The sequence below is a fragment of the Malurus melanocephalus genome, unplaced genomic scaffold (assembly GCF_030028575.1).
Source record: "Malurus melanocephalus ecotype Western Australia unplaced genomic scaffold, MMel_1.1 scaffold_249, whole genome shotgun sequence".
Classification (NCBI taxonomy): domain Eukaryota; kingdom Metazoa; phylum Chordata; class Aves; order Passeriformes; family Maluridae; genus Malurus; species Malurus melanocephalus.
In genome coordinates, this window is record NW_026623481.1 from 603,426 (window position 1) to 631,337 (window position 27,912).

Below are 27,912 nucleotides of genomic sequence, written 5' to 3' on the forward strand. Positions count from 1 at the left end.
GTCAGAACTGTAACCATTACAGTGGAAGTAGCTCTCTTATTCCTTGAAATTAGTCATATGACATTAAAACCAAGGCAAATACTAAAATTCAAATCTGTACAAACTGTAAAAGCTTCAGGGCCTGGCTGTCTCCCACTGAAGAGGGTGGCAAAGCCTCTGTTCATGGCTCTGGCAGATGGCTTGGGCCCCAGACAATCCCATTTTTCCAATTGTAGGGTCATACATTTTTATCCTCTGAATTAAATGAGGATTTGCCACCCGCACAATGAAACCCAAAGAAAGAAACTTGCTTTAAATAGAACGAGCTGTTGAGGTGATATTAATAGCACGGGGATGATGAGTATTTCCAGAATTTAAGTACTTCAATGTTATTTCTGCCTGCTTTAGGAGAGCAGAATGAAATATCCTTGCCGCTCTTGCATTTCAGGGATGGTTTCCACTGGTGCTCTGTAGTGGGCGTCCAAACTTAATGACGCACCAAAATATTAATAAAATAGGGATTATTCAAAACACCTGCCAGTGATGATTCAATATGTTCTAACATCTTTCCAAGCTGGAAGCATATATATGTATATATATATAGATATATGTACAGCTGTATGTATGTGCTTGTGTACATCTTTGAAAGCCATCAGCTACACAGCTGCCCATTTGGACAACTTGTGTTTTTCATAACTAAACATTTATAGCTTCTTTTCTTGGATTTTCCTTTTTTTTCCAGAGGATTTCTCCCACAGGATCATATAATTGCAGACTGGTTTGGGGTGGAAGGGACCTTAAAGGTTCTCTCTTTTCAATCCCTGCCATGGGCAGGGACGCCTTCCACTCTCCCAGGTTGCTCCAACCCGGCCTTGAATGCTTCTTGGGATGGGACAGCCACAGCTTTTCTGGGCTCCCTGTGCCAGAGCCTCACCATGCTCACAGGGAAGAATTTCTCCCTAAAATATAATCTAAATCTCCTCTCTTTGAGCTCTAAGCCATTGCCCCTTGTCCTAYCACTCCRGCCCCTGSTCTAAAATCCCTTTCCAGTCATGGCCAAGTGGAATCCTATTTATCAGTGAAATAATGGAATAGTTATGGTAGGGTAAAAGTAGAGCCTGTGAGCTATAATCTACTTTAAAAGAATCCATTTGGGGGAGGATTGTGCAGATCAGGGCCCTGGTGAGCAGTTTCCTTGTCTCATATGCTGTGTCCTGTCTGGTGACTAAAAGTTAATACCCACTGAGTTCCCCTTGTGTGTGGGCAAGGGACACTTGTGAATTCATAAAAAAAAACCAGGTCTATCTTGGACTGATGTCCCCTGCCATGCTTTGAGGACTCCCCCACTTTGATAGGCTGGAAGCAGTAGAAGAGGCATTTGGGGTTTCTGTGGGATGAGCTCCCGAGGAGCAGCTGTTGGAGGGCACATCTTTGCCTTTCCCAGCTGTTCCCGGTGCTCACCCGCTCCGTTCCGCGCTCTGTGAGTGGCATCGCCCGCTGCTTCCCTTGGCCACCCTCCAGCTCACCGCCCGCATTCCTGGGGATTTGTTACCTTCTGGTAGCCAAACGCGCAGCCAGCCGGGGCAGGGGGTGAGATTTATTCTCCAGGATTCTGTTTTCCTATTGTTTTTAAGTTCATGGGAGGCTCCCCGTCACTAAACAAACTTTAACAACTGTCGGCGGAAGGGTCAGGCTCCTGCCAGAGCCCCGCACAAAAACCTCACATTACTCACGGCCAGATGTGGTGGTGTCACTCCCCTCCCTGCCCTCTGTGTCCTCTGGGGCTTTTGAAGGTCGCATCACCCCTGAGCAGGTTAAACACCTGGCTGAGCACTGAATCAGTGATCTGGAGAGCCCACAAGGACAGCATTAACTGGCCAGAAATATCTCGTGATTTTTAGGTATGGTGCTAATATGGTTGCTAATATAGTATGGTTGGTCTGGGGTTGAGGCAGCCATCCTCAAGGCTTAGGGGGTTAGTGTGAGGTAAATGTATGCAGGGATGGAGTTTGTGTAACAAGGATGGGGTCTAGGTTTGTGTAGCTCACAGCAGAATGGAGCTTTCTTCTTTTCCACCAAAAATAACAAAAAAAAACCCAAAAAAAAACCCAAACCAAAAACACATAACCCCCCAAAACAAAAGCAAAAAACCAAAAAATTAGAAAAAAATCAAACCAACAAAAAACCCCAACCAACCAAGCAAAAAAAAACCACTCAAAAGCCAACAAAAAACCCACCACTCCCCCAAAAAAACTCAACCCCAACAGAGACAACTATGAATCAAGCACTTCCAGGAAGAAATAATATAAATAATGAGTCTGTTTTGCTTGAAAATCCCAGGATTTTATAGTCCACTGCATTGAGGGGTTCCCTACACTCTCATAGAAGAYATAGCTTGACYAAAACMTTTGCTTCCAGGYTTAATGTTTGTTGTTTTTATTCCCKAAAAATTCTGTCATTTTGATGCCWCTTGTTCTTCACACTGGCATGGAGWGGAYTTTTAACMGAAGAGGRTGGCCAGGGCTACTCTGTGTGGGACCATCTYTCCTTGAGTAACCAACAGACACAAAAACAAGAAAGCAATAACCAAAACCACTCATGGATTAGGACCTTCACAGGGGTTGCAGGGATACTGTCAAGAACTAGGTGTGAAATTCTACTTTTACTTCATTGTATCTCCCTCAAAAGCTAGTAGAAACTCAGAATCTTGCTCACTAAAAGTGAAATCAATCTTGTAAATCCACTGTGAGACAAAGAAATTATAATTATTTTGAAGCTTTAGCTGYAGGAAACCCTGGCACAGGGGATTTTAAACCAGATTTCCAAACACCTCCATGGGTTCTCAGGAACAGCTGAGGAGACACAGCCTGCATTTTGCTGTGCCCTTTCCCGGCAGCTCGAGGTCCTGAGCTCTTTGCAGCATCAGGCTCTCAGTCAGCAGGAGCTGCTGAYTGCATGCACTCATGTTCAAAATATTGTGTACGTGACTTCACCAGGCACAGTCAATCACTCAGCCCCAGAACAGCAGGGCTAAAGGAAAGCTTGGGCGACCTAGTCCATTTTTCCTCAGAGGAAGTATTAGATATACTTAGATCATCACTGACATCTGTCCAAATTTTTAAATCCTCCAGTACTGAGCCTTCCACTTACTTACCAGGTCTGGAGTTTGTGGRGTTTTTTTCTTTATTCTKAAAAAGGAGTTTRCTMATACTGTAAATTAATCTYTTAAATCTCCTCTACYTACAGCTGAAGGGAGCTTTTTCTTGTGCTGTTCTCAGCTGACACAGAGATCAATTGATTACCATTTTCTGTAGAAAACATTTTAYTCTTATCATGTCCTTTCCTGCTCGTCTCTTTTCTAGACTAAACAAATGTATTTTCTTCAACTTTTCCATGTTGCTCATGCTTTCTGAATCCGTTATCGCTCCTGTTGCTCTTCTCTGGATTCTCTCTCAGCTGTCTGCATCTTTCTTGGAGGGTGGTGTCCCACGCTGGATAAAGCAGTACAGCTGATGCCTCACCACTTCTGAGCAGCCTGTAATAGATACTTCCTATGTCATGTATGCAATATGACCATTCATCTTTCCCAGAAATGCATTTACTTCATTTTTTTGAAAAAAAGCAGAATGCCATTATTGACTCACTTTCAACTTGCAACTCCCTGCCACCCCCGGATCTCCCTCTGCAGTGCTGTTCATTAATCCGTTTGTCACTGTGATGTATTTGACTTCTTGGTCCAAGGTGTAACACAAAGCATTTCACTTTTACTGCTTTCACTTTCATCTCACTAATGATGTGTCAAGCACAATTTCTCTTTTGCTGAGGTTGTTCTGTATTCTGATCCATTTCTCCAAGTTTGGAAATCTCCACCCTACTGGAAGTCTCTAAAGGTTTTATAATCGTCCTTTCTATTGCATCATCCAAGTTAYTAATGAAAGTATTAGTATTAATTGTCTGAAGATGCATAAAACACCTTCCATGTCAATATCAAAAGTGATAGCCAGTGGGCAACCTTATAACACTGACCCCCATCCATTCATCCCGTGGCTGAAAGGGTTGGAAGGCACTTTAAAGTTCATCTTGTTCCCACCCTATGCTATGGGCAGGGACATCTTCCACCAGCCCAGATTGCTCCAAGCCCCATCCAAGCTGGTTTTGAGCACTTCCAGGGATGGGGCAGCCACAGCTTCTCTGAGCAACTTTTTCTAGTATCTCAYCACACCCACAGTAAAGAATTTCTTCTTAATATCTAATCTAAACCTGCCTCTTTTCTTTCCCTCAAAGACCTGAAAGCAGAGGTTAATCCATCTCAGCCTCCAYCTGAGTCAGAAATGCCCCTGCTGGCATTGCCAGGGAAAAGTGGAGCATAAGGGGTTAAAAACTGCAACTCACCTGMGGGTTGTTGGCAGCACCTTCGGGCCAATGTTTCTTCTCTTAAGCCCAGCTGCAGCGTTTTTGTGCCGCTTAAGGCTGCCCTTCCTCAGAACCTGCACATCATGTAGGTGCTTGTGCAAGTGCTCTGAGTACACAGAAAGTTGAATCCCTCCTGTAGCACCAAGGTTGCCCCAATAACCCACTCATTGCCAGGCTTTTTACTCACTTGAGAGGAAAAAGAGCAAAGAATAGTGTTAAGCATAACTTTTATTGGGAAACCACCAATTCCTTATACCTTTCAAGAGGAAGAAAGGGAGACATCCATCAAACTGTCATTACAAATTTGATGCCACAAACCTAAGCTCACGGAGCCGCCAGGAATCTGTAAACCTTTTAAAGGATACGCCTGTTTTTGACATTCAAAATAAAAAATCTTTATAGATTTTTGTGGAAAACACTGATGGGCCAGCAGCTAAATGACATTTTTCAACAGTCAGACAGACTCCACACAAACTGAACAGATGTCCAGTTTTAGAAGGACAGGTAATTACTTTCTGTACTATGCCCAGGAACAGAAAATATTTGGCCTGTTCTACTTACAGAGTAGGAAAAGATGTTTGAGGGTGGTTGGTTGGGTGTTTTGTTTTTTTGTTTTTTTTTCTTCCTAAAGGCTGCTGCATCCTGGCTTTTGCCTCCATATAGACTGAGTGTAGGTGCCCTTTATATAACAATAATTTGATACTACTCAAAATACTTGGCRCTGCGAGCAGGGGAGTGGAATGCAATGAGAACACTTTAGCAGGTCTGAGGGTGAGGAAACTCCAGCAGTTTTGGAAGGAGAGGACAGAGTTTTCAGTGTTCGTCTCTCCCTTACTTGGCATTTGCCGACAATAAGAACACAAGGATTAACATAGTAGACTCCGTTTATTACACTTGGGTGGATAAAGCAATTATCTGTCTATCAAGGCTGTAGTAAATTGTGCAACAGCATTAACATGGGTGGATACGTGGATAAATGCTCCTCTGCCACAGAGGGTGCTGATACACAAGATAATCCCTCAAGCTGWACTTGTAAAGACTGTTTTCTTTCAGAGTTTAGATCATGTTACCCACCAGTGTAGATTGAAATGGCATCTTTTTTTTTTATTTTTTGACTGAGTTTTCACGTTTCTTTAGCCATCTGAGTTATATTAGCAAGGTTATTTTAGAAATCTCCCGCTTTATTCGAGTTTAAACAGTCTGCTTAAAACCTGCTGCATGGATATAAACACAGTAGTTTTCTAACASGGCAAAACAATCTGCTGAAAGATAGAGAGCAAACACACACACACATCCATCCATTATTGCTTGACTGTTGTGTCTTCCATGCCTGAATTCCCTCGGTAACCGCAGCGTTCAGCACGCCGTGCGCTCCTGGTTCTGGGGGTGTAAAACAAAACCAGAAATGAAAATGCACCTATTGATGTCTCGAGAGCAGCGCAGCATCCGAGAGCTCTACACCAGATTTAAACTAAGCGCCTTAAGTCTGGTTTAATGGCTGTGTTTACATCATCGCCCCCCTTCTCATTCTTTTAAAGTAATCAGGTTTCGCAAGCGTTAAGAAAACCATCCCCTCCTGCCAGCTGGAGAAAAGCCAGCTCAAGGAGATTTTTTTTCTCTCCCCCACTTTACCCCCTTCTTCTCTATGATCTTTACTGTCTGGTGCTGCAGCAAAGAAGCAGCAAAAATTGGTGGGATCTTTGCAGAGTAGCTCCCTTTTCGTGGGGGAAAAAGCCTTACTGCTCAAAACTTTTGCTGGGTTCATGAGGATGATAAATCAGAATGAGGAGCTCTTGAGCTTTTCAGGACAGCCCTTGCTCTCCCTCATCCCTGCTTCTGCTGAAAAAAGGGGGAGGAGAAGGGGGGGGAGTGTAACAGATACCAGCATGCGAAGGGAGCAAAGGCAGGGACCGAGACTTGCGTGACAGTCTCTGTTTATATGAGTTGTCTTTAATGTCTCCGAGCAGCCATGCCAGCAATGTTTAGCTGGTTTCCTGGCACACGTGAACACAGATTCCTTTATGTTCACAAAGGATGGATAAAGGTRAAGGCAAAGTGATGCAAGGGGGTCTCACCTGCTCCTTGCCTGGCCTGGCCAGTTTGGGCTCATGCTCCTACAAGGTGTTGCTTGACTTCGCAGCACAAGCTCCAAAATCCCAATCAGAATTCAAAAGTTTTTCAAAAAGAAAAGAGGAAGAAACCACCCCACCACTACAGCAAGGGGAGACCTGGAGTACAGGGTCAGAGCAGAGGGCTGCATGAGTCCTGCAGCTCTGGCATGGGTTGGAAGGTAGAAGGGAAGTTGTGCAAAAGCAAACCCACTCGAGCCCTTTCCTGCTCAGCCTGGCCTTTTTCTCAAAGCATCATTTTGGTCTTATTTGTTCAATCTTCCGATTTTGCTGCTTTATCACACCTTTCCCTGTGCAGTGTCTGGCCAGCTCAGCCCCTGCCACCTGCCCCCATCAGTCCCTTGGCTCCCAGACGAGCAGTCTGGAGCCCTACGCCAAGGAGGCATTTTTCAYCTCTCTATATTGAGAAATTCTATGAGCAGGAGGCTCCTTTGCAGCTGTTGCAGTTTGCTGAAAGCCCCCGACCTTTGTGTCTCTCTTTCAGCTGGATCCGTGCTCCTCACAGCCCCCAGCTGAATTTTAAAATGCACTTTGGATCCTCGAAAGCTTTAGAGTCATTCCCACAGGCACAAAGGGACACAGGTTACATCCCCATGGGTCATTTATCCTCACCCTTCCTGCCCCTTCAACCTGCTCTGTCCCATGCTGGGCAGGCTGCCCGTGGGATGAGCCAGGATGACATTCCCTTTGCTCCCAGTAAATCAGTGGGGAGATGACCCTTTGCTCCCAGTAAATCAGTGGGGAGATGACCCTTTGCTCCCAGTAAATCAGTGGGGACATGACCATTGACACCAGAGATGCTCCACAGGCTTGGCCTCGGCCCTGAGGCTCCAACCTGCCTCTGCTTCTGCTCACTGCAAGCTGGAATCACAGCTCTGGGGAAATGGTGATGTCCCTGGTTCCCCCAGGATGTGGGTCTGGCCCTTTTGGACCCATACCAGTAGTCTGCAGAGCAGGGGTCAGGAAGGGGGAGCTCAATARGATTTTGGCAGATGGATACACATTAGATCCATTTCACAGGATCTGAGCACCTCCACAGCATGTGCTCGCCTGTCTTTATTTATTTCCTTTCCTCTGCAGTAGTTTCAGGTACAGGCTTTAGCTGCCTTGAGTRAAAAATACGTCTTTTTTAAGAACAAAAAGAGACAGGGGCTTGTTTTCTGCCTGCGCCTGAGTGACTCCTGTTGGCACTAACAGGGCTCTGTGTACAGTCAGGAAAAWAAGCTCCCAGTCTAATGCAAACTAGTGCCCTCAGCTATTTAAAAAACAAACTTTTTCTTTTTTTCTCCATTGAGTGAATTAACTACAGTTACTGCACCTATGTAGCTCCTTGTTTTATGAACCATAAGAACTTTTCCTATGCACAGCCTATGGCCTAATTATGTAATTATGTCTCTTGGGTGGATTATATTTTTCTTTTCATAATTGTGTCTTTACCCAAGAGACTGGAAGGGTTCCAAGCTTTCYCCTTTCCTGGGCAAAAATTGTTTGGCTCTTGTGTTTTGGGTTTTTTTCCATGAACTTTGGATTGGGTACATTCAGTAGGACTGGGTGGGGAGAAAYCAGCCCTGGGTGACAATTTGTCAAAGGAAAAGGGACACAAGAGGGATCCTYGTGACTTTCTTTGTAGTTTTTTTTGCCTTGTAAAGATCTGATGTGAATCTTCTGGACTTTTGGTTTATGACTCCCTTATTTTTACCTCCAGTGCACAGTTTGACACGGTTTTGGAGTCACATCTTGCTGCAGTAAAATATTGTCTGAAATTTGTAACTGAACAATGAATATTTTTGCTTCATGCTGAATGCTCAGCATTATTCAGTCTCTGCAGAGCAACTTTTAGGAAGCCTTAGGCTCAGGGCTCAGGTATTTTACTGTGGCATAAAGTCCCTGACTTCAATTTTCTCAGCCTGTAGCTGAATTCACTCAAGCCCTTCCAGTTACACCTGATCCATGGGACCAAATGGGGTGAAATGCAGGTAGGCTTCCGAAAAGAATTTAAGGAGAATTTGTGATGAAATTCAGGGACAGGTGTCTTGACTTTTTTGCTGTGTTAAATTGTCTTCCACAATGTGCACACAGAAGTGYACGCACTGGATGTACACTGGAACGTGCTTGGTGTTCCAGTGTTAAAAAAGACAAAATCAGAGTGCTTGCCTCAAAGACATAGTGTTAGTAGGAAAAAATGTGGCCACTCTTTACCTTTTTAAAGCACTTCCCTGTTGGAGAACAGTGGGAACGATCAAAACTTGGGCTGTTGGTCTCTGTTGTGTTTCTCTTGGAGTCAAGAGACAGAGGTGCACAGCTACAAACTCACTGGTCATGAACAAGGTGATTGCTTCTGCCACCCCTTAACCTGAAGGAAGGTACTTTTTCCATTGGGTTCACTGAACCCAGAGACATAGAAATCCTTGATTACTGGCCCTGGAGTTCAAAGAATTTTTGTTTGCCTGYTCCAGCTGTGGTCACTCTATGGAATGACTCCAACCTTCTCTATCTGGTGCTGAGTGCACTCATGACACAGAGCAAACAGAAGCCATGGTGATGTTTCCCAGTGGGTCATCACCCTCCATCCTGCTTGGGATGTCCCAGAAAATGTGTCTCCAGCAGGTGACAGCCCAGGCTCTTTCTTCCATGACCTTTCTACCTTCCCTTGGCTCTTTTGTGGAGACACCTGACTCCCATGATACTTCTCGTTAAGCCAAAGAAAAAAAGAGACAACTGGGTGATGACTGAAAATAACTAACACAGTGGAGAGTGATAAAAGCATCTGCTGAAAATCTGGTAACCAGATCTCCTTGGTACCAGGAAAAAAAAAACCACACAAAAAAGCTGGTGGGTGGTGTACACGGTACAAAGAAAGGGAGTCCCTGAGTGTCAGCATCTGGCAGRGCCACGTGTAGCATAATCTGATTAGTTTTCAGTTCCACACCCACAAGCTGAAAGATAAAAACGCACACCCCTCCTCCCCGAGGAGGTAAAAATCTTCAAGCATCAACACCACATTTACATTCTGCAAGTCAGCCTCTTCCACAGCCCGATTTACATCTTGCCTTCTCCAGCAGAGCCGTGGAAGTGCAGTGATGAGAGACGAGCTCACGTCCCTTTCCAGTTACCACATCCAGCAGGCTCGAKATTGCCTGGCTTTGATCTGGGAGACAGTCCTTTGCTTAGTTTAAACTGAAATGATTAAGCTGGAGATGAAGACTCCTCACATCTCCTGCCATGCCTGGGATGTGATAATTGAACATCAGCTTCCATGGGCCACACGAGCGTGTTCYGAGGCCGTGCTGGGCTGGCAAGCAGAAGCAGCAGCACAGGCACTGGCTGGCTGCTGTTTTCACTGACCTTATGGCACTCTCTCAGGACTATTTTCTGGTTTGATTCATGTAAAATGGCCAGAATTGGCACAGGAGAGGATTAATGACAATGCTTCCGTCTCCAGAAACTAATAGTCCGGTTGATGTTTGGCTTGAAACAGCTGAGTAGCGGTGAAAGATCAGAACATTTCTTGTTTTGGAGCGAGCGCTGGATTTCTGATAGCCAACTTGTTTCGTGCTCTGCCAGCAGACAAGTCAGAACAGTTTGTTTAGCTCTTGACTATGTACTCTCAGTTTTTCTTCTCTCTTTCCCATCTCCTCACCTGTGACCTGATCTGTTSCAGTCCCATCCTTTGTCAGAGACTCTTGGGTCAGCTTCCCTTTTTCTGRCCACATGTCAATCCAAGACTGCCTATGTCCATAACCATTTTTTTCCTTCCAAACCCAATCCATTCCACAAATTCATCTTTGTAACAGCAACAGCCACTAAATGCAGTGTTGCAGGCATTGGGATAGCTGTAGCACTATTTTATTCTACTCTTCACATTGCTTTTATATTCCCTTTTAATGTACTCACTGTGGCAGCAGATCATGGATTCTCCCTCAGCTATCCACACTTGCTACCCTAATCTTTTTTCCTGAAATAAAATTATGCCTCAGTACTGAGGCTGAGGAATACAGCTTTTCTTAGCACACTCCCCTGGGATCAGGAATTTCTCTGTCAACGGRCACATATATCAATGAGAGATGAAAAGCAGCTTGTGGAATGAGTTTTAAACATGTATCACATATTTCATTGCTGCTGCTTATGTGCTACTCAGAAGGTCTTTTTAGAGTGTTTTCAGCCCATACCTCATGGCTCCTCCATATTTAACAGGACTTTTTTTTTTTTTCTGTGCAGAAATCAAGGCAAGAGATTTATTTAAGTTGCCCACACGCCTTTGTGAGCACCTCCTGAATACAAAGGTTTTGTTGAGTTTCCTGCTTACTTTCAGYGTGAGCACGTCTCAGCCTTTATCAAAGCAGAGTAACCCACAATGTGCAAAGCTGCAATGTCATTTTGTCTCCCTGGGACATTTCACTGGGGGGCTGTGGCTCCTTCTGTGGATCCCTTTGTCACAACATGACTCCATGTTACAACCCTAAATTTTAAATGTCCAGAAGGGGAAGGCAAGTCTGTCTTTGGCCCCTTGCTGGTTTCTGGGGACTTGCAGTTCCATTGATGCCTGGGGTCTTCCAGATGTGCATAGAACTCTCTCTTTTTTTTTTTTTTTTTTTTTTTTTTGGGTGGAGGGAGAAATGGCAACACCCAAATCCACACATCTATAGATCATTTCAATAATTCAACCAGATGTGGGACTCTTTCTTCTTCTGTCTGTCTCCCCCTTCTCCTTTTTTCTCCTCTATTTTTTCCCCCTGCCTATCCTAAGGTGCTCTGCTATCCTGCTGAATTTTGTCTTTCTATGACAGTCTTAGTTCATTATAAAAATTATACACATAATTAAATATAAAGCCTTTTCTAACAAAGCTATGTATGACCAAACAGAATGTGATGAAAACACGGCTGAGGGTTATCCGGCACCAGTTAGTGCAAGAGTGGTGGTGACCTATGTAATAAGTGTTCATTGACTTTTCTGCAGACAGCTGAAATAGATTGTGCACCGGTTTGTTAGTGGTKCTTTAGTTAAAAGGGTACTACATGAAAATAGCACGGGATTTTTTCTACAAAAGTTCTAAATAAAATTTAGTTTGGAGACGGATTCATTCCCAGGTGGATTTAGCCCTGGAGTGTAAGACCAGAGATGGSCTGATTGTGTTTGCCTTATTTTGAGCTCTCTTGAATTTCACAGAAACCCAGAATGGTTTGGGTTGAAAGGGGACTCAAAGATCACCTCRTTCCAACCCTYTGCAATGGGCAGGGACACCTTYCACTAGACCAGGTTGCTCAATTTGTAGAAGCATGATTAGGAATGAGCAGAACAGAAATAGGGAGGGGAAGGAGATGCCTTTTAAAAAACGGAGTGGAAAATGTGACTGGCAAAGGGAAAAGCAAAYACATAAAAATTGTGGACGAAATGAAGATGGAGAAATCCCAAGAGAACACTGACTGCATATGTATGTGAAAGTAATTTCTTCAGATTTAGCAGCTCCTAACTTGTACAAGTTTTAGCCTAAACAGATTGAGATTATAATGCTGAAGACCAGAGTTTGAATGTGACTTTGTTAATTAAGCTGCTATTACAAAGTTTTTACAAGCCCACCAAAAATCACTCCCTTTTAAAGTGATTGATATCTTCCTTCTGAGGACAGGAGTAGCCACCCATGTCAGCTCTAACATGGAGAAACACTTTTTCCCTAAGGAGAAGGCTTCCACCTACCCCATGCTTTTRGACTGAGTCATTATGGGGCAGAAAACCCAGACTTCCAAGTACCAAATTATGGGTCAACTAATTAATTCTTTAAAATTGCTAGGGAAGTTTCTCCAAAGTTAAATTCCATCAAGTTTCCCCTCATCTCCCAGCCTGAATCCTTATCTAGAGCTATGATTTCTCTYAATCCAGTTTGGATTTATTTAGTTTAGATTTTGCATTGCCACATGTTGGCACTGTGATACCAATTAGATGGTGTGAACCCATTTACTCAGTACTGTGGGGAGAATTATTATTAAAAAACCTTTTTTATTTTTCCTTTTTAGCAGTGGTAGTCTGATAGCWCAATCTCAGGATTCAGTGGCCTCATTTCTGCTTCTAAAGGAAACATAACAGTGTCAGAATTGGTCCTGTGGCCCGAAGAGTGGTGGGACAATCTTCTCATGTCTGCACAGCTGAACAGTTGTAGCTTCCAGACAGATGGCTGTGTTCACAGTGCTGACGGACAGCATGGATTATCTCAAGCCACTGGTGATTATTTGGAAGGGTTGAAGCCCAAACCCTACCAAGAACACTTATTTTTAAAAGCATTAAAATATCCCACCCAGCCATTGCTTGTGCCAGTGCCCCAGCACTGCTTACAGGGATGGAGGCAGACGTGGTTCTGGGTTGCAATCAAGGGGTCTGGGCCCCCCTTTCAGCTCTGCCAGAGGCTTTTTGTGTGACCTTGGTYTGTAACTTAGGGTAAGCTTCATTCCATTTAACGTTGACTAATGGCGAGGGTGTCTAATTAAACCAGTCATGTGTGCTCCCTCTCTGATCAGAGAAGGAAGAGAAAGCAAATGCAGGAGGTGAATCATGCCATTTTAAGGCAAGTGGCAGAGACAAATGAGATGAATTGCCCTCTGGAAGTAGCTATTTCTTTCCATTAACCAAAGAGGAAGTCTACATTAGAAGAGTTTAGACTAGATGCCTGATTTATGAATGGCTGAAGTTAAGTAAAATTAGTCCTGTCCTTAATCTCTATGCATGCCTGTTTCTCCATGCACTGAATGATAGAAATAACACCTTCTGCACCTCACATTCAAAGGCGCCATTGGACAGGGAGCATCCTGGGGGAAGAAATTAAACCTAGGAGCAAAAATACAACCATCACACAAGCAAAGCCTTTGCCCTTGAAACATCTCAATGCCAACATGAGCAGGACCATTGCAGGCATTCCGGTGCTTTTGCCATTTTCTCCTTCTTTATTTTGACAGCAAAACAGCCCTAAATGAGTGTTCCAAATATGTCCAGGGGCAGTTGGTCTGTTTTGGGGCAGAGCAGTAGGAGCACTGAGGAAGGCTGACCACGCAAGGTGTGTAGGGTCCAGTATCACCCAGCAGCTTTGGAGGTTTTCCTTGGATACTGCTCTTCTCCACTGACAAGGACTATTTACTTTTTTAGAAAACCTCTCAGAGGAATGAAAGTAATGACTAACTGTGGCAGAGTTAAAGCAAAAAATATTTTTTTTTTTTTGTCGAAGAGAAAAGAGAAGACTGTATTTTCTTAGAAAAAATCCACAACATATAAACCAGGCATGGAGTAATTGTCCCAGCTGACAACTTGTATGTTCACATGAGGCTTGATTTTGGAAGGGAAAGTTTGCCTCTTTAACTACCTTGGGTAGTTAGAGAAGCAAAAGAAAAAAAGAAAATGACAAAAAAGACATTGTGTGGGTGTCCTGCTAAGTGCTTATTTTGATCCAAATTGTAACATGTTACAYGTGTATGGGCACAGTTGTGCTTGACAAGGCTTTCACCAGCACAGCTATGTCCAAAACACAACCCCCCCAAAATGTTTCTATGTTATTGGGGGTAGCTGAGATACCTGTAAATCCATTAAATYTAATAACAGGACYTTAGAGATAATTTTGGGGWTTTTTTGGGGGGTGTGTTAAAAATTACTAAATCTTGTTATTAACACTTTTATTTTATGATTTGCTGTTTCCAGGGCACAGACAGAAGCTTGATGACTCTAAACCTAGTTTGTTCTCTGAACGCCTCAGTGATTTAGGGCGCATTCCTCATCCCAGTATGAGAGTAGGGGTCCCGACCCAGAGCCCACGGCCCTCTCTGAACTCTGCACCAAGTCCTTTTAATCCTCAAGGACAGAGTCAGATTACAGGTAAGAGACAGAACCATAGGTTTGACTTGCACAGGCATTGGTAGTAATTGCTTATGGATATTTGTGTCTCAGCTGCAGTMAAAGAGGCTGTTACAGAGTGGGGGATGTGCTCCAAGCAAAGCTAGGTGGGAAGTGGATTTTTTCTATAGTGCTTGACGCTTAAAATGTCTTTTTTTTTAAAAAAAAAATTTGTTATAATATCTTTTTGCCATAAATCTGAAATAGTCAGTGCAGGTCATTTGAGTAGGGAGCTGGTGAAATTCTAACTGCCACGTTGCTCTGCCTTTCCATGTTGCAATAGTACATATTAGTGCATAATAGAATGAACATTTTTATTCAGCCTTGTTATTTTGCACTCATGTTAAGGGAAGCAGCCAGCACTTGATGGTATTTTCATCAGAATAATAACAATAAAATCTTCTCACATGGTGGTTTCCTTCCACCACCAGTGCTGACCACGGTTACAAAAAAYGAACTGGGTTATGGAGAAATTTCCAAAGGTTGCTTGTGAGGGTTGTATGCAACATTTATGATTACATGCTGAGAGACAGATTTCATTGTGCTGAGAGAAATCATAAAGCACCCACCATGTGTCACAGATTAGAAGACTGAAATAAGATGTTTAACTGCAGCTCTGCCAGAAGTTTGCAGCAAAATTGTGAAGCCTACAAAACAAACCAATGTTGTTTTTCTAAAGTCAGAGCTGGTTAAATTTTTCAAGAGTTTCAAAACAACTTCTAGCTAACTTTGGACATTTCTGGGCTGTGAAYTTGTGCTGACATTTTTGTGTCTACCCAATGTGTGAAGGGGTGTTACCCCTGACCATTTGTTAAAACTGTTGGAGAACTTCACCTAGATGCAAGCGTGTCAACGGAGCTCTTGGTTTAATTCCCTTGACCGATTTAATGCTCAGCTCTGCTGCTGCAGTTGCATCCACAGCAGAGTCCTCTGCCAGCATTACACACCAGCATTCCTTTCCTGGTAAAGCACTCCTAGTATAGACACAGTCTTTGAGTCAACCTAGGAAGATTTCTAGTTTCATGTTTCAAGTGGTTTTGACATGATACCAGCTGAAACTTAGCGGTTTTAACAAAGTGTTGTGGCTTTCTTCTTCTTTCTTTTCCTTCTTTTTTTTTTTTTTTTTTAAGTTCAACCAGTTTTTTTTTTTTTTTTTTTAAGTTCAACCAGTTTATTAATTAGCGGTAAGAGACAGAAGTGAGTTAATTTGAGCCCACAGCACTCAAGGAATTGCAACAAAAAAATTGTTCCCATGAGCTGTGGCAAAGTTCTCCCAGATCTAGAAGCCTCACTTTAACTAGTGTGAAATACTTACAATATATTAAATATGTTGATTGTACCCATTACATGGTACCAGCTGCCCCCCAACTTCCCAGAGAAGGTTTTTTTTGGCGAGGCTTTGTATTTTCTTTATTGGACATGTGAAGTCAGGGTTCTTGTGCATATCATTTTCTGGCTGAGAACTGCTGAACTAAAACACAATTTTTTTTTCTAACCAAGTCTTCTGGTTGGCAGTGTTTGTCGATACAGTTCCCAAGAAAGCAGGGGGGAAATCYAGGCTTCTTTCCTTCTTCCTTGTGCCTCCATAGTTTACCTATTGTGCAACAYTATATCTAGGAAAGAAAGAGGGTGAAATTCTTCCTGACCCCATCTGGTGATCAGCTTATGCCCTGAAGCRCAAGAACTGAGATCCCCTTGTAATTTTCTTCCTAACTAAGTGTAACCTCATATGCTKCTCTCCTTCACATAAATGCCTCCTGTAGAAAATGTTCTGCTGGCTTTGATTAATAGACTACTTCTCTGCCTTGTTATGAGGCAGCAGCAGCATCTACAGATCTGGGAGGTGAAAACTTCAGATGAGCTTTCAGTAAGCCTGACTGGAAACAAAGCAGTGTGGCATTCCCTGCCTTTCTCTGMAAATTTAAGTCAGCAGTTCAAAGGCTGAGATTTCATCAAGGGAGGGAAGATGCAGCGCTGTTGGGGCAGAGGGAAGGGAGCTGAGCCAAAGGGGCAGGCTGGCTTTCCCATCTATCATGGATTATGTGCTTYTATTGTTGGATAAACTCAAGGTCATGGGACACATTAGAATCCCAAATTGGTCTCATTTCCCCCAAAGTGGTCAGGACTCAGTTTGCATTGAATAAGTGSTCTGATACAGGATTTGTGATGTTATTCCCCACCCTTGCCTCCTCCTCRGTTTACAAAAGTCCAACAGCCAGCGCTCCGTTTGCTCTCTGGTGGCCATCCCATTTAATTAGGTGATTATCATGAGCATGTTACATGGATGCAACCTCTGGGAATTGCACTGGCTTCCCACAAGGCTTTTTGGTGCTTTTCGGGACCTTGATTGCAATCTAATTGCTCTGATGTTCCACCAAAGTGATGGGATGCTTTTTGGTGGAGAGTCCCCCTTGTGGGATCCTTMTTGTGGGATRRGTGGATACTCTTTGCTCCACAAACCGCATCAGTGAGAGACAATGGATGAGGCACCCTTTGATCAGGTGTTGAGTGGAAAATTGCTGAACCCCCTGCTTGGTGTGGTGGTAGGGAGTGAGGTGTTTGGGCTGTCCTTCAACACCAGTTTCCTTGTTGTAGTGGAAAATTCAGAATGCCACTGGATTCTTAACATAAGCATTGCCTTGGGTGTGCATTAAAAGGGCAATAGACCCTTCTCTGAAAAACAGGATTTTTTATTAACTTTATTGGAAATAACCAATCATTCCTTTAGAAATACTGTGGTTTTGTTAGCTCTTCACCTACTTATTATTTAGGGAAAATAATAAATTCCTAATAACTTGAACAGTAAATACTGGTTTCCYACACAAAATCCATATTATTGCTAGTAAGAACATAAACGTTTTGCTTCGTTCCACTTGAGGTCTTGCATAGCTATTGCATGATTAAACAGWCTGGTTATTTAAAGCCTGGCTGACCCACACCTGAGTCTGAAGGAAGTCAGCACTTTGGGGTTCACTCTTATATTTCTTTTCTCTGCCTAGGTTGTGTTTATTTTCCTGGAGTATCAGAGTACAGGTTRTACAAATCACAGCACAGTCCTCAACCTACCACAGGACCGGGCTGTGGCAGGACAAGRCACAGAGTTGCCCTTATTCAACATGGCATTTTAACTAGGATTCGGCAAAAGCTACATTGAGGGGTGATTAAAAAACAAATGCTCCAATAAGCAGCTGCCTTTGCTGAGGCAGTGCAGATCCAATTTGAACCCTGCTTGCTGCCCGTAAATCAGGAATCCTGTCCGTTCACATTTGGATACTGCTATATTTGCTTTTTTAATTTTTTTTTCCCCTTTCCCTAACGGGCTCACGCAACTTGCTCACGTATCCGATTACATTCCCGTTCAGACACCGAGATGTTGCATCAGTGTTCCAGTAYGAGACGAGGAAAACTTGTTTTTCTGAGATGCAACTGGTGAGGATTAGGTTCKGTAGGCCAGGAAAAGCCACGGATGTAATGGGAGGAATGTGGTGGGTGTGAGGACCCYGGGCTGCAGGACAGCAAAGTGGGAGCTAAGTGAGGTTTCATGCTCCATCACCACTGTGGCACCGGCTGATCTATGGGCAACCTGTGACTTTCATCACTGAAACAGCAGCCCTCAAAAGCAGGTCTTGTGAAACCTTTTTTTTTTTTTCCTTCCTTTTCCTCTTCCCCCTCTCCATGCTCTTCAGGGGTGTTGTGCTTCCATTTMTGATCATTTCTTAAGCAGATTTAAAGTCTTCAGAGTTGGTTTAACAGGAAGKTAGTGGGGGGATACATCTCCACTGGCAGACAGGGACTGGTTTCAGGGACAATGCAAACTGAATCTGTAGCCTGTTGTATTTTATTCAAATTGGTTGCATCCATTGCCATTGTGGACCTCCATTTCATAAAGCTTCTGTCCCTCCTGTTATTCTTTTAACTTTATTTCCCTGTACTCTTCTTTTGCAATTTAGCTGTCCTATTGGCATGATTTGTTCAGTTTATCTTTTTTTTTTTTTTTTTTTTTTTTTTTTTTTTTTTTTTTTTTTTTCAAAAATGTGATTCTTAGAGGGGTGGGAGAAGAAACGGGTTTAGAAGATCTCCAGGCCAAAATCTGGTCTCAATTACTTTTCTGTACATTGGGGTGGAACTCCACTGGATTTGACTTTGTTGATTAAACTGGGCAATTCAGATGAAGCCCATGGCTTTTAAAGACGCCTAAGAAAGAGTCATAGAAGAGAAGAAGGTCGCATTTTGCTGTTGTTGTTTTGCTGAGRGGGGTTGGTGTTACAACAATAGCTGGGTTACTCATGCAGAAAGTCATCTTGGCTTTGTTAAGATCAGAAGTGAGGATATTTRCTCTGAGTGTTTACCAAAGATAGCTCCAGACTTGTTTTTTACTGCTGGCAGTAGCACTAATCCAGCCAGCAGCAGCCAGCACTGGAGCTGGTGGCTGGGTCCAAATGAGAGTGTRATGCATGTGATGTCTGGGTGTTATAGACAGTACACTGAGGAGCTGCCAGCCTCTGATCGTGCTCTGGTCATGTAACTCCACTTGGAAAAGGGGGAATCATGTTTTTTTCCCATAGAAAATCAGTGTGCTTCACAATCCAATGCCAAATTAGTGGAAAAGCTTGTTTTTCGGGGGTATTTKCAGGCTTTTCCTTCTCTACATTGAAACTTCAGAACATGGAAGGTGTCCCTCCCCATGTCAGGGGGATTTGAAGTAAAATGATCTTAAAGATGATCTTTAGGGTGTCTTCCAACCCAAACTGTTGTATGATCCTATGATGATTTCTGTTGGAAGATGAGAAGCTGTTATACTGGAAAGCCAGTATCACTGATGGGAGAATGGGTCACTAGAGGGTTTTTTTTCATTCTTTCTTTTTGAATTTTAGTTTTATGTAATGCATCCAATCTTGAACTAATTTTAAAGACTCTTACTGTCCATTAAGCATCGATGTTGCACAGTCCATTTGATGCAGTCAGTCAGAGAAAACAAAGGTCAAGAACCCTGCGGATCCCCTGTGATATAAATGCAACAGCAAAACCTGTACACAAAATAATGCGCAATACTCAGTATTTCCTGCTTTGCCCAGGTTCACCTGGAAGTGCAAACAGGATGGAGCTGTTTGTGCATTGGTTCAGACCTCACCCACTGATTTGTTTCAGCCGAGCTGTGCCCAGGCSGTGTCAGCGTACCCACGATGTGCGCTGCTGTGCGGGAATACGCTGAGAGCCGCACTTCCCCTCACACCCACRCAGGCATAACCGAAATGTTTACAAAAGGAGGACTGCTCTTAGTAATCACTCCAAAGTTTTTAAGTGTAAATGCCAGCTCAGAGCGGCCTCTGACTCCTTCACTGTTGTTAAATGCTCTGTTAACTCTTCCCCACGGCTGCTGTATGGGAATGTGGGGGGCTTTCTCCTGGGCAGTTCATTTTATTTTTATATTAARTGTTTTTCCTTGTTTTAGAGGGATTTCTTTTAGGGAAAAATCTGCATTCTCTCTGCCTCAGAGCTTTAAGGTTTCTTATCTGTTCTGGGCTTTTTTGTGATGGGGAAAATGTGCTATGCCTGCAGAGCACGTGGTGCTTTGGGTGATGGGGCAAAGTCCCTGGCTTGAAGGGATTCTGCAGGCATGTGGGAACCCAGAGCCAGAGCCAGTGGGGAAGCTGGTCTGTGGTGTAGGAGGCCAAGGAAAACCTCTCACAAATCACCTCATAGCTCCTTCCCCAGTGGCATGTGTTAAATTKTCATCCCACCCCTCTGAGCCTGAGCAAGCAGCAGGTGGCTCTCCTGAGGGCACTGCTGTGTTTCCCTCAGAATCATCCGTGTGGATCTGCCCTGCAAGTGCTGTTGTGGCAGCTGGCACATCCCTGTGGTGCCCCCTCTGCCTCCTCTGGGAGGTTTGGTGGTTTGTGGGACCAGAAAAGATGGTCCGGTTGGGTTTCTGTAGCCAAAGTCACAGCTCGAGCAGCATTGTAAGGACCATTTGCTGGTGGGACCAGAGGGTGACAGCGGTGCACGTCCACCTTCAGGTACTGTCTGGGGCAGTTTCAGGCTCTGCCTCGTGGCATTCCTCACTGCAGATTGGGCAACATTACTCAGCAGTGACATTTGCCCTGTGGGCTGACTGGTCACCTTTGACTTGGCAAGGTGACAGCGTTTCACCACCCTCTCCTCTCATGTCCGTGCAAACCTTGACCGCCATCAGGCAGCGAGGGCTGGCTTTAGGGCATTTGCTCTGGGATCTGGGGAAACTTGTCTCTTCACTTCCCATTTCCTAACGGGTCAAAGAGATCTCAGTCAGCCAGTCAGCCCCAGGGCAACAATTCCCACCCTGCCTTGACAGTGACCTCAGCCATGCCTYGGTGTGGAGGAATCACAGCCTGAGGCACCTTGACCTTCCCCGCAGTCACTGAGCTCTGATGCATCATCTGATGTTCAGTTTGGTTGAAGATTTTCCTCTTCACTATATCCTACTTCCTGACAAGACTGATGTATTTAAAGCAGATGTTGCAAGATGTGATCTGTTTTGCAGTCAAGTGATGGTCCATCCAGCCCCATATCCTGCTTCTGACAGTGCAGTAGGAAATACTGTTTTGAAGTACCACATGAGCCCTGGAAAGAACATTTTTTTGCCACTCATCCTTCTTGCATCCACACAGACATTCCCAGTTGTTGGATTAAGGAAGTTAAATGTAAAACCAACCTAGMATGGGTGTTAACACTGATGAGGGTGCCAGAGATGCTCAAAAGCTTCTTGTCCCATGAGGATTGCACTACCAGGAGTGCCATGAGCCTCCAGAAAGCAGCTCCTTTCCTCATCTTTCCAATATCTTGGGCCAAAATGATGCAAAAACATCCTCTGCTATGAATTTTTGCGCAGCCTTTACCTGATATGTTATTTCCTCCTAGCATTGGAGCTGACCTAAACCCAAAATTTCAAGGGACTCTGTTTTGCATTCAGAAGCAGAGAGTGAAAAACTCTTGGAGTTTGAAGGATCTTGGATTTAAGATTGTGCTCCTAACAGATCATTAATTTTAAGGTTGTTTTCCCAGCAAGGCTTGGTTTTGTGTTCCCAGTTGAAGATCATTTACCATTGACTGCATGGTGAATTATTGTATGGAATGAGGCACAGAAATATGTCAATATCAGATGTAACAATGAGCAGTCATTCAGATTTGAACCTGTGCCAATCTATACAACSCTGGCCTTGAAATTGTTAAAGCAAAGAAGTTCATTACATTTAATGATCAAGTGTCCTTCGGATTTCTGAGAAGTTTATGTTAACCATTTATATTACTCAGCTCTAATATAAATGGCAAACTCCAGGAAAATCCTCTTAAAATTAAATTGGAAGGTTGKTTTTTTWTATATATATCTATATAGTTATTTTGCTTCAAGGAAGTATCTGCTTTCCAGACATCTCTTCAAACAAATCATGTCTGAAGAGAAATAATAGAAGAAATAGCTGAAACTACAAGGTTTTGCTGTGTGGAAGAGCAGGGAAACGAGTTTAAAAAAAGAGAAAAAAAATTGAATTTCCTGAAAAAGAGYCTTTGCTTATGCCATGTGGCTGTCACATTTCTGTCTGCAAAGCCGAGCTTTAGCACAGCTCGGGTTCTCTAAATGGAACAGATAGAGCAGGTTCTCCAAATTGAATGGACTCGATGTTCTTTCCTGAAAATTCTGGGCAGGACTTGAAGGGATGTGCTGCAGTTTCTATGAGCTGGTTCAGAGATAGTTTTCTGTTCATTGTGCAGTGCCCAAAACAAACTTTGGGGTTGAAAGTGCTTTGTTTTTATTGATGTAAAGAAATAAAAAAACATAATTTATGAGATATTCAGTGGTATCTTTATCACCAGATATTAACTGAGAGCAAATGGTTTGTAAATCCAAACATCAGTGAGTAAAACCAGGTCTCCTCCCACCAGTGCTTCAGCAAAAATTAAACTGTTTATCCTCAAAATCTTTTTATAGTGAGCTGTTGCAGATATATCAAAAGGCAGCATTAGCTTCCGATGGTTATCCCAAACCATTTGGTTTCATATTTTGTAATTGAGGGACTGTAGGTAATTGGGCCAGCATCCAAATGTGACATTTTTTGACAGATGCTGATAAGATAAATGACATTTTTCTCCTTGGCCAGTATTTTCAGCACTGAAAACATAATTGTGTGATGTTTGAACTGGATAACAGCTTGACAGGCGTGCCAAGTGCTGACTGCAGAGTCTACCCACCTCTGAAGGAAATGGCCCTAGGTTGTGCCAGGGGAGATTTAGATTGGATCTTATGAAAATGTTCTCAACTGGAAGGTTGTTTAGGCTTTAGAACAGGCTACCCAGAGAAGTGGTGGAGTCACTATCCCTGGAAGTGTTAAAAAAAACTGGAACTGTGGAATTTAAGGACGTGGTTTAGTGGTGGACCTAGCAGTGCTGGGTTACGGGCTGGACTCAATGACCTTAGAGATCTTTTCCAGCCTTAATGATTCAATGATTCCGTGAGATCCACTTCTTAAGCTCAGACCTGGGGCTCATCCTTGCTCTCTGTTTCTCTGTCTGATTTCTTGAGTCCTGGTAGCTCTTGGGATAACATTTTGAAGAGAGACACCAGAAATTTGCAGCACAGCTTCTAGATCTTCTAAACCTGTGCTCTCTGGTCTGTTCATTTCCCCCAGAAATTGTTCTGAGTAGGGAAAARCACAGATCGAGACTTGAAAGGGTTGAGTCGTTGAGGAGAAAGTTACGTTTCATTACATTCTCCTTCCTCATAGCACTGATGTGTGTATGTTCAGTAACCCCACTTCTTTCAATTAGGCTGTTAATACCCTAAAATTTTCCTTCCTTTTAAAAAAAAAAAATCTCTTTTTTTTTTCTTTGTTTTTTTTCCCCCTAGACCCCAGGCAGGCGCAGTCATCCCCGCCATGGTCCTATGACCAGTCTTACCCATCCTACTTGAGCCAGATGACTTCACCGTCCATTCACTCCACAACTCCCCTGTCCTCCACTCGAGGCACAGGACTTCCAGCCATTACCGATGTGCCCAGACGCCTCTCAGGTAAAGACTCTGTTTTGCCTAAAACAATTATGCAGAGAGGAACAGGACTGGCAGCAGATGCCTCCGTGGCCTCAGACAAACCTTGGCAAGGAGAGCAAAGCTCAGCAGTGGTACCAGGGCTCAAAATCCCTTTTTTTTTTTGACCTGGAGGAGCTGCTGTGTTCCTCTGAGCATGTATCTCTTGAATGACTTCAGGTCCATTTCAGATCAGATTAAATTGTAGACCTGATTCTTTAAACAAATTCTCTCTTTTTCTTTTTCTTTTTTTTTTTTGTTATTTCCCCTACAAAAGGATGTTTACTTGCCTGTAGTTAAGTACTGGCATAGGTTGCCCAGAAAAGCTATAGCTTCCCATCCCTGGAAGTGTCCAAGGCCAGGTTGGATGGGGCTTGGAGCAATATGGTCCAGTGGAAGGTGTCCCTGCACCTGGCAGGGTGGGTTGGAACAAGGKGATCTTCAAGGTCCCTTCCAACCCAAACCATTCTGTGATTCTGTGTTTTAAAGTAACTGTGATACTCTCTTTTTTTTGGTGCTTTACTTTTGTGGTGTGTGTGATGTTAGGCATCCTGACATTCAGATGCCTTTATTTCTTCAGTAGTTAAGGCTGAGCTTCATTCTCCTGCACTCCAATCCAGTAGCTCAAGAAAGCCTGTTTCTTTAGTTAATATGTACTTAAGATGCCTATCAGAAACAAGCTGAGTCACTTTAAGGCAAAGATTGGACAAATTGTGCTTTGGAATGTTTCAGGAGAGAGGAAATACATTTAGGAGCACAGACAAGACAGCACTGAGGAGCTGAGACTTTTTTTAACCAAACWAATGCACATTTCTATATTGCGCAATTCGCCTCTAATGGTCTCAATGATAAAACCATCTGTGTAAAATAATCTGATTGCCCCAAAGTCAGAGAGAGCCTGTCATGGCACACAGTCACCTTGTACCTCTTGCCAAAAATGAGGAACCTTAGGGGAGGGAGGCTCAGTACTAAAACTCCAACCTTGCAAGTGTGGAAATATTAGCAGCGTATGCCAAAAAAGCATGTGTAATGTAAAGAGAGCCTTTATGATTCATTAATGAAAACCAAAGAATCAGTCTTATTACATCTATTTTYTGCATGTTTGCAAGATATTATTATAATCTTGGATGCTGCTGCCATACACCTGTTTGACTCACAGCCAGGTGAATTTCTTGCTGTCGTGTTTTCCCCTTCCACCAAGCTCACAGCACTGGAAATGCTGATCACTCCACTGAGCTGCATCCCTGACAAGCTGAACTGCAGCCAGCAGGCGTGGAGGATTTGATTAGCGTAGACTCCTTGATTTCTTTCATCTCGGAGGGGGGAAGCTTTGTTTCTCAAACAAACAGCTGCAAACCCCTCTGCAGCCCTGGTGCACTCTGCCTTCGCAGAGACGCCAAAGATCTCCACGAGGGCCGAGGGCTGGGGGGTTTTGGAGCAGGTTCCYGCGGGCTCTCCATGCAATGCCCTGATTTGGTTAAAAAAACCCGATGGGTTTGATGCTGAGGAAATGCTTTGTTTGGCCCGAAACAGGTTCCCTTTGAGTCAGAGCCTCCTGACGGTCTGTGCTGCCGGATGGGTTATTTTTGCAATTTGCCCGCGGCAATACCTGCAGGAGAGGCTCGGCTGGGACCTGGCAGCTGCACGCCGCATGCTTGCCCCGCAGCCCTTGCTTGTCTGTGTGTATTCAGACGTGAGCTCCTGGCGTGTGGGCACAGGCAGGGTGACTCCAAGGCTGTGTGCRTGGTGTGGCCGTGCACTGAACCCTCCTGCCGTGCTCTGTGGCCRGTCGCCTTCGCGCTTCTTGTCCTTCATCTTTCCGGGGCTCGGCCGATGCCTCCGCAATGCCCTGACCTTTTCCCAGCATGGGGACCTTGCTTCCAGTCAGGTTCAAGAGAAAAAACAGAGTTTGATCYTTCCACAAGTGCCAGAGATTGTGTRCAGTGTKTGCTGACAGAAATAGAAATTCAGAATAGAAGTTTTCAGATCTAGAAAGCGGCATTCCTAGCTGAAGGAACGATTAGGATGGATATAAGGGGGCACATTGCAGCCCCAGCTGCCAACCTGGCARCTCCTCTCAAGGGTTTCACTGGCAGTGCCACAGGAGGGAAGGCAGCACCCAAACCCTCCTATGCCTAAATAGAGAGAGAAATTCAAGTTTTAAGTTGCCCCATACAGCAGTTTACCCTCACACTCAGAGAAATGCGTGTCTCCACTCAGTTACTTGATGAATCTTTAGGAACAGAACAGAACTTTGAAGAGGGTAGAAAATGACTGCTCAGAAACACCAAAAATCTYTAGAAAACTTCAGACATCTCTAATGTGTGAGGGAGGAATTAGAGTTTTATAAGGCCTTGAATAAAAACGTCGCTTTCTGACACAGTGGCAGAAATCTGATTATCGAGGCTGTTAAAAGTATACAAGGTCATTTTAATGAATGCCATATTTACTGCCTGTTGCTTAACATCATGCAGGAGGAAAAGTGAATAAAACTTCCCCCTTAGGCCTTGGCTGTCACACCTACAGGCACAGAACTTCCTATCTGCCCTAATTTCACATCACCCAGCCTCCATGGCTCTACCTGGATGACTGCTCAAATTGTTTTCATCCAGATGTTGAAAATATTCCACCCAAAAAAACAAGAGCAGCCCCTGGTTTTATTGTTAGTAGCAGCCCTCAAGAGCTACTTTTAATGACTTTCCCTTGAACAAAAACACACTCATCCGATGGCCAAAGTAGTGTTCTACCCCATCCTGGGATGGATGTGTGAGCCAGCAGTGTGCCCAGGTGGCCAAGAAAGCCAATGGCATCTGGTCTGTACCAGCCATGGTGTGGCAGCAGGACCAGGACAGTGATTGTCCCCTTGTGCTGGGCCCTGGTAAAGAGACACACCTCAAATCCTATGTTCGGTTTTGGGATCCTCACAACAGGAAAGACATTGAGGGGCTGCGGCGTATCCAGAGAAGGGAACAGAGAGGGGAAGTGTCTGGAGCACAAGGAACAGCTGAAGGAGCTGGGGGAGCTCAGCCTGGAGAAAAGGAGGCTCTGGGGGACCTTCTGGCTCTGCACAACTCTCTGACAGGAGGGGGCAGCCAGGTGGGGGTCAGGGAACAAGGGATTCAGTGATTCYGGCTGTGCTCACAGGGAACAAGAAACAGAATTGAGGAAATGGCCTCAAGTTGCACCAGAGGAGGTTTGGATTGGATATTAGGAAAAAAATGCTTCACTGGAATGATTGTCAAGCATTGGAACAGKCTGCCCAAGGCAGTGGTAGACTCACCATCCGTGGAAGTGCTCAAAAGGCACATGGATGTGACCCTTAGGGACATGGTTTAATGCTGAACATGGGGCTGGTGGGTTGGACTTGGCGTTTTCCAAACTCAATGATTCGGTGATTCTGGGTGATGAGGCTGCCTGTGTCTCACCCCCGATCAGAGCAAGAACCAGAGGAGGTTTGGGGCTGCAGCACAGGAGGTGATGGGGCACTGCCACAGTCCCATGGGAGAGGGGAAAAGGGCAGCAGGCTGCARCCCCGAGGAGCTCCTGGGGCAGCTGCTGCAATGCAGCTGAACGGGTTGTGGCAGTGTCTTGAAGGATTTCTTTGCACGAYTGACAGGTTTGCATGCGTGCTGCAGGCACATGCTCATGTGAGCCCGTSGCTGCTGAGCTGCAAGTGCTCATTTTCTGCTCTCCAGTGGGCACCAGTGCTCTGTTTGCACTGCTGTACGACTAATCAGTGATGTGTTCCAGGTATTTGGACAGTATTCAACAGCATGAGCTGAAAAGCAAAGCAAAATAAAGATTACCTGGCATCACTCATGTGACTTCTGAACCAATGATCTCCCTGCTGCAGAAGTTTCACATTCGTATCAAGAACAAACAAAAAAAAAAAGCTCACAAGGCCATGAAATTGCCTTTCATTAATGTTCCAACTCAGTCATAAAAAGAGCAGGATTCCCCGTATTTTATTAAAATGTCTGTCTGCTCAGACTGCCCCAGAAGACAGTGAAAGTTGGTGGCCCAGCAGATTAATATTCTTAATTAAATAATACCATAGTGGAAGCCATGGGAATATAAGAAAAGGGTCATTTTAGAGAGAGTTTGCCTGAGGGATGTAGTCTTATTGCGTGATTCATAGTGAATGCACTCGGTCTTTGTGTCCTGTGCATAACCAAAGTGCATGTGGGATGGGAGCATGGGTGACTATTATGTAATTAATGTATATGATTCATATAAATATACACATYACAGCCGTTTTACATAACACCTTGGGGCTGATCCAGCAAGCCCTCCCCACGTGGAAGGTTCAGAGCAGGGAGTGTAGGTCTGGTTGTTCCTGCAGTCACAAGAGGGCTGCTCCCAGGCAGGTGAAGGAGGGGTGTGTATAGATGTCCCCAGGGCAGAAATCCATTCCTGAGACTCTTACTCTCAGCTCCCTTTTGAGTCACTGGGAACAAACTGGCATT

General features: G+C 44.2%; 1 protein-coding gene across 5 annotated transcripts in view; it reads left to right on the plus strand.

Moving 5' to 3' along the window:
• The window catches only part of RUNX2 (RUNX family transcription factor 2), a 215,908-nt gene that overhangs the window by 98,512 nt on the left and 89,484 nt on the right, over nt 1-27,912 (plus strand). For 2 of the 5 annotated variants that reach the window (XM_057375424.1, XM_057375423.1), the window contains exons 5-6: nt 14,200-14,373; nt 23,270-23,431. In XM_057375424.1, coding sequence (XP_057231407.1) covers nt 14,200-14,373; nt 23,270-23,431 — 336 coding nt within the window. The remainder of the gene's footprint in view (nt 1-14,199; nt 14,374-23,269; nt 23,432-27,912) is intronic. The other 3 variants (XM_057375425.1, XM_057375427.1, XM_057375426.1) reach the window with 2 other exon arrangements.